The sequence below is a fragment of the Xiphophorus maculatus genome, chromosome 8 (genome assembly GCF_002775205.1).
Source record: "Xiphophorus maculatus strain JP 163 A chromosome 8, X_maculatus-5.0-male, whole genome shotgun sequence".
Lineage (NCBI taxonomy): Eukaryota > Metazoa > Chordata > Actinopteri > Cyprinodontiformes > Poeciliidae > Xiphophorus > Xiphophorus maculatus.
In genome coordinates, this window is record NC_036450.1 from 4233895 (window position 1) to 4243479 (window position 9585).

Below are 9585 nucleotides of genomic sequence, written 5' to 3' on the forward strand. Positions count from 1 at the left end.
ACAAACAAATGATCAGATAAAGTGAACAAAAGGCAGAATAAATTTGACATTCAGAAAAGAAAAGTACTTTTCAAAACAAACTTTTCATTCACCTTTTCTGCTTTGGCCCATTTTTCTAATCTAAGTCCTGTTTTGAATGATTAACATAGATCTGCAATAGATTCTGCAGATCAGTAACTAAGGGAACAATGCTCTGTGGTACATTTGCCTGTAAAATGAATTTATGATTTTTTATGGAGGTTTTTCTATGAGGAAAAGGTCATAAAAACTTTTTTTTCATCCTGGTCAGCATGCTGAAATGTCACAACCAGGAAATAAAAGCCAACGGAGTTTGCTTTCTTGGCTGGCGGCGTGGGCGATTTTTCACTCTAAGCCAGCAGTCCTGAGCCTCCAGTGGGGGATTTCCACAAGTTTCGGCTCAGCAGGAACAGACAAGACGATTGCCAAGGATTTGTGGAATACATGCTGAACACACTCACTTATCCACCTTGAGAGCTTTGCTATCTGACACACTGATTTTAGTTGCAGAGGTTGGGAAAAGGCATAAAATGCTGCCATAACCAACCAAACCCCATCATTTTACACTCACTAAAGATTTGTTTTCATTTGTTTTTGTTGAGGCATTTAAATACCAGGGAAAACTTATTTGATTCAGAGGTTGGCCTGCCTGACACCAATAGGTCAAGTATGTACTTGACACTGCAAACATTTAAAGGCTTCAGTTTTCCAAACTTGATGAAACTTGTCATTTTAATGAAGAGAGACGTTTCCCACCAAACATTCACTTTTGCTACTGATGTGTTTGGGAATAAGCTGAAAGGAGGCATGAGACAGTCTGAGAGGATTTATTTGTTCTTTTTCTCTTTAGAACTGCACAGGTGTTTTTGTCTTTTAAAGATAATTTGCAAAGTAACATTGAACAGTTAAACAGCAAGAGAAACACAAACAAAGTTATCTATCTATCTATCTATCTATCTATCTATCTATCTATCTATCTATCTATCTATCTATCTATCTATCTATCTATCTATCTATCTATCTATCTATCTATCTATCTATCTATCTATCTATCTATCTATCTATCTATCTATCTATCTATCTATCTATCTATCTATCTATCTATCTATCTATCTAACAGTGAGTGATTGGAATTATGTTGTACAAAGTAGTAGTTAACAAACTTGACTTTTGGATTTTTGTTAATAGCAACCCTAACAGTAATGTCAAAATGTTTTCATTATGTATGTGTTCACCTTTGGATGCCTTCCTTGGTGATCTACCTCTGTGTCTCCTCTCATTTCAAGACACGCCCAGATTCTCTACAGACTAATCTGATTGCTCTGCTGGTTTTTCCCGTTTGTAAAGATGGTAGTTTCCCTCCAGACCAACACATGGCAAAAACCGCCGTCACCATTTTGTCAGAGCTACTGTTACATATACCAGTGATGGCGAGATGAAGCTTCATGATGCACTGAGGCTTTCCATCAAACTGTTTGACACCATGGTGCTTCATATGCTCTACTGCAACATCAAGTGGACAATAAATCCACAACAGGCAAAGTGAAAATTCCATGCTGTTTAAAGCTTTAAATCGAAGAACAAGTGACTTTTGTGAAGCCAACAAGTAAATCCTGAATATTTTCTGTTTTTATGATACAAAGGCTGGATTAAAAGAAAAACTGAAAACAAATTGAGGAGTGGGTAAAGATGTGAGCTTGTTACTTTGTAACCATTCTTATATCACAACATTTGATTACAATTAATATTTATTTTTATGCTTAACTATATTTCTTTTGCTATGTACTTTTACTATGGTGTCTTGTCTTTATGCAGGGCTCTATAACATAAAGATTGGAGTGAGGGAGGGATTAATCTTTCTTGCAGTTGATGTCAAGTCATGATCTTTTCATCTATTCCGCTCAACTTCCCCGGCATTACTATCTTTGTGTTTGCTAGGTGTGTATTTTTCAATGACTTGTGTGTGATGTGTGAAGTCGATTTTAAATGCAAAAACAATCGGTTTGCTTTTGACAAGTGGCATCTAAGCTAACCCTAAACAATGAAAATAAATGGCAGAAAGCCATCATGCAGGAGGTGAAGCAGTTCGTCTCAGGTTTCTGCACGTCTGCACACAGCAGTCATACTGAATCCAACATGTCAGCATAACAAACAAAGTCATTCTGCACATTACAGCCCACTCTCTTGAGCTTCAATGTCAATGATGCTTGGTTTTCAGAAATGCTTTCTAATTTAAAACTGAAAAGTATGGCATGCATATATACTCAGTCCTCTTTCTTTATCTTGTAGAATCAGTTGCACTTTGGAATTCATCGGCATCAAAAAACAAAGTCCACCTGTGAGTAAAACAATCTGTACAGATTCAGATGTTATTTGAGCGCCCCAGAGATTTATTAGAGAGCAACAAAAAGTATCATTGAGGACACAGCAGATAGGTCAAGGAAAAAGTTATGACAAAGCCCAAAAAATAAGTTATAAAATCATATCATATATAGCTCTGTTTAATCGGTCGTCTAAAGTTGGAAAGAGTGTGGAAGTCTACATGTCACATACGGAGAGTCAGTTACCAGGCCAACAGTAAGTCATACCATATCTAGTTGCGTTTCCATTATAAATGTGCTCAAAACTTTGGCTATATTCCACCAATGCTGAAAAAACAAAATTTCACAATTGCAGTCCAGTCTGTCCATTTTCTAGTGAGGGTGACGTACAAACTGAAAGTAACAGTGTTTTGTTTCTTCCAGATTTGGTGGAGCTGGAGGAAGCTGGTCCACTCTGGGAGACCGCGGTTCTTGGTGTTTGAGGGCACACCTTCTTGTGGGTCAGAGGACGGTGGGATGTTTGTATGGTATAGGTCAGGAGAGGATGACGACGAGCTTGTTCCTGAGCTGAACCTGTTGAAGAATGTCTTCAGCTCATTTGCTCTGTCCAGATTTCCATCAATCTGATCCTCCTTTTGCTTGAAGCCTGTGATCTTCTTTGTCCCTGACCACACATCTCTGATATTGTTCCTTTGCAGTTTGTTCTCCAGCTTCTTCCTGTACTTCTCCTTACTGTCACTAATCTTGACTTTGAGCTGCTTCTGTATACTCCTCAGTAACTCCCTGTCTCGTTCCCTAGAGGCTCTTTTTTTCCTTGTTTAAAAGTTCCTTTAGTTCCTGATTCCTGGTGATCCAGGGTTTGTTATTCAGGAAGCATCTTACTGTTCTGGTGCAGATGGTGCTGTCCACACAGATCTTTATATAGTCTAGTGAGTCACACATCAGTCACACCATGACATCAGTCATGGCTCTGATGTGATCTCCATGTGGCTGGCACAGAGTAGTCCATTATTGCAGAATTTTACATATATTAACAGGCACACTTGCTTGATAGCTTACCTTATTATTCTTTAAAATAAGCAAGCCAAAGTGGAAGCCATCAGGTTTCCCTCCATTCTCCATCCTGTGTGCTGAACTGTTCCATTACTGAGCAGAAAGGACTAAACTGCGCAGTGAAACAGGTGTTGTAACTTACTGTTTGTGAATGAGCTTAACTCTGAATAACATAATTCTCACTCTAAACAATAACTACGTTTGTGTTTTACAAAATTCAATTGTTGCTTCATAAATATAAGTCATAAGTATATTTTGCTGATAGATCCAATAGCTACCTTAATTTGTAATTAAGGTAGCTTAATTACAAATTAATTAATTTGTAATTAAGGTAGCTATTGGATGTTACAGTGCAGATTATTTTACTGCATTTTAATGACATATTTCTATGACAGATTACTTCACTTGTAACAAGACATTATAAGCTAAATAATCTGTCAGTGCAACTAGTACATTTTCATCAATAATAAGCTATTGTTTACTTATCATATTTTCCTGAAAAGTTACTTGTAAGTTAGTTTTGTCTTATTTCAAGTGCACTAAGATATTTTCACAAAAGACTAGACCAAAAATACTTGGCAAGACTTTGTGGTTTTGCAGCGGACCTTGGAATAGTATTTATGCTGCTTAAGCTTTCCCATCTTTTTGTTAATTTTTAATATGATACAGAGTAGGGTTCTCAAATCTTTTTATACATAGAAATCTGAATAATTTGCTGTACATTTGTATTTAAGCCTCCTGAAAGAATACTTTTCAGTCTCAAATTTTTTCTTTGTTTTTTGCTAAAAGAAAAACAAAATTTAAAATCCACTCCACACACCTGTTTTATTCTTGTAACCTATTTTTAATTGTGAATAATAACAAATCATGTGTACTAAAATAAATCAAGGTTGTAAAAAACAATTATAGAAAACTGTCTGTGTATCCATTAAACAATCATCAGTCACTCCAGTGCAGCGTCCGGCGGTCAGAGAACAAACTGAAATGCAAAGCAGACCATGACAACAAACAGTCCAGCTGAGTAGATGAGGGGATTCAGTCACAGAGCAAAAACACCAAATCTTACCAAGTCATTTTGTTCTAGTTTCTATTGCAAGTATCCTAGTATACTTGCAATAAGGCAACTTAAAAATAACTTTTCAGCAAGAAATAGGAGATTGCTTTAAGTAAATAATTTCTTAATATTGATAAAAAAAATACTAGTTCCACTGGTAACTGGTTTCACTTATAACATGGAAAAATGTCATGTTATAAGTTAAATAATCTGCCAATGGAACTAGTACTTTTTATCAACATTAAGAAATTATTGACTTGAAACAATCATATTTTTGCTGAAAAGTTCATTTTAAGTTGGTTTTGTCTTATTGCAAGTATACTAGGATATCTGCAATCGATACTAGAACAAAAATACTTGGTAAGATTTTGTGTTTTTGCAGTGTACAGACAGGATACAATGTAATACTGCTGGAACTCCTCATCATAGAATATTGTAACACATTTCAGAGCCCAGAGGGAAATCCTTCCTGAAGTAGCTCTCCTCCACAGGCTGGATGTAGGGATAGTCTGTGGGGAGGTGGTAGGGGGCGTACTCATCGAGGGGGGTGCTCTCCAGCTGGGCCGGCCAGCATTCTGCCACATTGTCCTGATGGGGGTTGCAGTACTGATAGGGGTAGCGTTTTGAGAGGGAGCCGTGGAAGCTGGACTCCATCCTGGTGGGTGAGTCATAGCAAGACGAGGAGGAAGAGGAAAAGGAGTCCTGAGGGGAGTAGTTGTTGGGATCCAGGGGGGTGTAGAGTGTCAGGGACTCTGACGAGGAGCAGGCCGCCTGGAAGAGGGGAGGGAACGACCAGCAGACGTAGAGCGTTAGTCTGAGTAGAAGTTGTCATGGAAACAGGACACAGTGAGAAAGAGTGAGAATTTAACTCTGCTTGAGCCAAGTCTGGCTCAGAAAATGTTTGGTCACACCACAGATTAGTGTGAAAATCACCCTGCAGTCAGCGCAGCCTTTACTTACAGTTTATTGTAAATTGTGTTAATTATTGGAGATAAAATTTATACATTTACTTTTAACAATGTCTGAAATATGGTTAAAAAGTGAAAGAGTCAAGATTTTTTCCTACATTTGTCTTCCTCAGATGCACTTCTCTTTTACTCTGAGTATGTTATTTTGTAAAGGTTTTCATGGCTCTAATGATCTTCATTTGACAATTGTCAGACAGGAAAGTGGGTCATGAGAGACGGTGAAGACATGGAAGTCATTGTACCAGGACTCAAACCTGTGGCAGCAACATCAAGAACTGAGGCCCCTGTTTAATCACGCTTTACCACTGCCCCACCCATGAGTCTGTTATTTTTAATAAGAGCAGAGTATCATGTTTCTTTATATTTACTGTACAGTCTCACTTCTTATTTTCACAGATTTTTATCTCTGCGTGACTCTGTGTTTGTCTCCAACTTGCAGCTGGTCCCACAGTGGGACAGTAAAGGATATTTCTGTTCTGTTTTTTATTCTATCAGAAAATGCCTGCATGAAAATGTCTCATAAAGTGTAATTGTAAAGTGGTTTGTTGTGGTATATTTGGGCTGGATCTTAGTTTGACTAAAATTAGAGGCCAAAAATGTAGAAACAAAGATTTATTTCCAACATATTAAAATAACAAATGGCAATCTAATCATCCATTTTCTAACACCCTTGTCCCTAGTGGGGTCAGCAGGTCCTGGTGCCTATCTCCAGCTACGTTCCGGGTGAGAGGCGGGGTCACCTGGACAGGTCTCCAGTCTGTCTCAGGACAACACAGAGACAGACAGGACAAACAATCATGCACACACTCACACCTAGGAAGAATTTAGCAAAACCAATTAACCTGACAGTCTTGTTTTTGGACTGTGGGAGGAAGCCGGAGAACCCGGAGAGAACCCACCATGCACAGGGAATGCAGACTCCATGAAGAAAGACCCCGGGTCGGGAATCAAACCCAGGACCTTCTTGCTGCTAGCAACAGTGCTACCAACTGCACCACTGTGCAGCCCGCATTCTAACTAACATAATTATAATAAGATTTTATATATGTTTAATGTGGTTTTTTTTTCATTTTAGTTTTATGATTAATGTTAGCATTTTCTTCAAGTAATTTAGCAATTTTGGTTGTTGTTTTGTTAGCGTGCTTCTTTGTCTTTTAAGCACACTGAGTCACATTTGATTGTCTAAAATGTGTCTTTTTATTCTGTGATTGCAACAATATACTGAAGTAATTTACTGAAAGTTTCTAATAACTGAACAGACTAATTCTTACTTGATTCTTGGATGGTCGTATTCTCTCCTTAATTTTGCGATAAACTGACATATGAAATGTGGAGTAACACAAAAGTTGTAAATAAAAATAAAAGTGACGCCTTTTAACTTTGGATTTGGTAAAAATTGAAGAGATGCTTTTCGTGGAGGAAGACTTGAAGACTCACCATCCCTTGGCCGTAGTAGTCCACGTCTGAGGAGATCGCGTGACTCCAGGGCAGCGGGGAGGATGTGGGCAGAGGAGGCAGGGAGTTGTAGTCCATGGCTCCTCTGGAACTGAAACTGTAGTCGTTGCTGGGCAACATCAAGTCCCCGAACTGCTGCTGCTGCTGGGGGTCGCAGAACGCGCTCGCCTGCATGTGAAGGCTGCACGAGCTCTTAGTGACAGGGAGGCAGGGCGCGCGCAGCTGCAGGGCTCGAGAGCTCATGTCCGCCTGAGGGGCGGCAGGAGGAGGGTCCTCGTGACGACCTAATGAGATCAGATTTTTTAAAAATTAGATTAGTGCAATAAACTGCAGATTAATCAGCAATAACATGAGACAATGCGGCATGCTGACGCAGAAGCAGCTGTTCTGTCTTCCTCTATTCAGACCGCAGCGTGCTGTCTGCGCTCTAACACTAATTCAACTCCGTGATGTCATGGCGACAGCAGCAACTGACACTCTGGAGCGCTAAGGCTTAGAGCTGACAATAATTTACAGCAGCTGCATTCCGATAAGCCCTGCTTTCATCTAAGAGCTGCGCTCCGCGGGGTCAGTGCGGGTCAGGGCAGGTTCCAGCCTGTCAGCACCGGGGCATGCAGCGCGCTGCCCAGGATCTGAGATCAAGCTGCGGATCGCATAACTGCGGCATGTAGGCAGGGCAGACACATGACTTCAGATTTGATAGAGATTGACTGAAAACAGTAAAATGAATGCAGCTTTAAAATGTTCTGAACTTTGATGTTTCACTTACTTTGGGGCACGGATGGACAAAGTTCCTTTTGCTCCAAGTAAACCTGCAAAAACAGCCATCCAGCAGGAGGATGGTTGGATCATATCGAGGAAGAGGAAATGGACAGTTAGAGTTTTGTACAGGTTTACTGTACATATCGTCACCTTCCTTAAATAATGGTCTTTATTTAGTTAGTTTTCCCCCTAAATCCTCTTTTGGCAAAAAAAGATGTGGTGATTTCATTTCTTTTGCAATAAATAAATAAATATCAAATTTTTTTTTTAACAAAAAAAAAATAGAATCACTTTTTTCTAGGAAGGTGACAATATTTCTTACTGTTAATGTCGGGATCAGTCCCTTATCTGTGTTTATTTTGAGTTTCTGTCTCTCTGAGTCTCCGTGTTGTCCTGTCTCCCCTTGATTGTTTCCAGGTGTTTCTTGTCTCTTTGATTACCCTTTGTGTATTTAACCCCACCTGTGTTCTTTGTTCCTTGTCGGGTCCTCGTGGTGTTTGCCTAGTCTGCCAGTGTCACCAGTTGTGAGCATTTGCCCTGCGCTCCTTTTGTGCTACCTGGTCTTTTGGACTTTGTATGTTTTTGGATTTTTGGACTACTTTCGTTATTAAACCATCTTATTCATCTTACCCTGGGTCTGCTGCCTCTGCCTCACCACCTAAATTATGACAGTTAAACATTTTCCAAATTTGCTTATTGCCCAAGGGCAGTTGGTGATTTACTGGGCCAGGTTCCTGCAGGGGCAGCAGAAGAATGGCAGGGGTGTGTGGGTGGGTGGATGTGCAGGGGGGCGTGTGGGTGTATGTGTGTAGGTGTGTTTTTGTGGTGTTTACCGGTTGGGGTTTCCTGCTGGCCTCCTTTGCTCTGTGCCTCTGCAGCAGCTCTTTGACCGTGGTCTTCACCCGGACGCCCTGGTACACACGTTGCTTTTCTGCACAGAAAAACCACCGGAACGAGTCAGACCTGTTGACCAAACACTCTCTGTCTCACAAACACACATCTGCACACACAACTGCCGTCCACCGCTCAGCAACCTCCGAGGAGAGGAAGCAGTTTCTGAGATTAAACATCTAAACGCTCACAGCCATTAAATAAAGTAAATTAAAATCCCCGTGTTGTGTTTCATCTGTTATTCCGTTCTATAATAATAATAATAATAATTGTTTGGAAGTACATTTTTAAATTATTTGTATTTTTGAAAGTTTTCTCTGCGGAAAGCCCATTTGTCCCGCTCCATGCGCGCTTGGCCACAGAATCCTTTCTGGGTTCTCGGTGTTTCCTCAAACGCCCCTCTGCTGAGTCTCAGGCTGCGGCGCTTTTCTGATCTGTTGAATCCCCACTCCGCGCAGATCAGGAAGAAAAGAAAGGAATGTAAATCGGCACAAAATACCGCCACAGTAAGTACTTATTTTTACGAAAATCGCTTGCGGGATGGACATAATAACACATTTATTACAGTTAAATCATGGTGTTAATTTGTGTAACTGATATTAAAAAGGCTTTGCAAACGGTTAATAAAGCGATCAGACCAAGAAACTTAAAAATAATACTATAAATGTTTAGTCGTGCTCCGCAGAAGTTTAAAAGCACATGAACACATGGCACATGGTGTGTGTCGACAAAAAATACTCAGGAATTTTCTTTAGTTTCATGATGACCAGATGTTGTGTTGTGGAAAAAATGTTTCAGCTATTTCATGTCGAAGTTGTTTACAATTCAAACTCCCAATCAACTCTTCTCCAGAATCACTTATTTTATTTAAATGCCCCATTACCCTTTCTTTGACTGCATGGCAGTATAAATCGGCGACGTTTGCTCAAGAGATCATTTACAAGATTTCTAAAACAACAAACAAAATAATAACGAGGCTTAGAAAACGTTAAAGAACCTGGTGCATATGCGGCACGTAATTTGGCCCCAAAGGCGCAAATTAATGGATTGGTGAAGAAATTTG

The 9585-nt window shown here is 39.8% G+C and overlaps 1 protein-coding gene across 1 annotated transcript; it reads right to left on the reverse strand.

Annotated features, from left to right (window-relative positions):
* Positions 1 to 4712: 4712 nt before the first annotated feature.
* On the reverse strand, positions 4713 to 8609 carry LOC111609443. The gene is made up of 4 exons (XM_023337926.1): positions 8465 to 8609; positions 7639 to 7681; positions 6852 to 7153; positions 4713 to 5217 (listed from the first exon to the last, which is right to left on the reverse strand). Exons 3-4 carry the CDS (start codon positions 7110 to 7112, stop codon positions 4870 to 4872), a joined length of 609 nt encoding a protein of 202 aa, XP_023193694.1. The 5' UTR covers positions 7113 to 7153; positions 7639 to 7681; positions 8465 to 8609; the 3' UTR covers positions 4713 to 4869.
* Between the last annotated feature and the right edge of the window lie 976 nt (positions 8610 to 9585).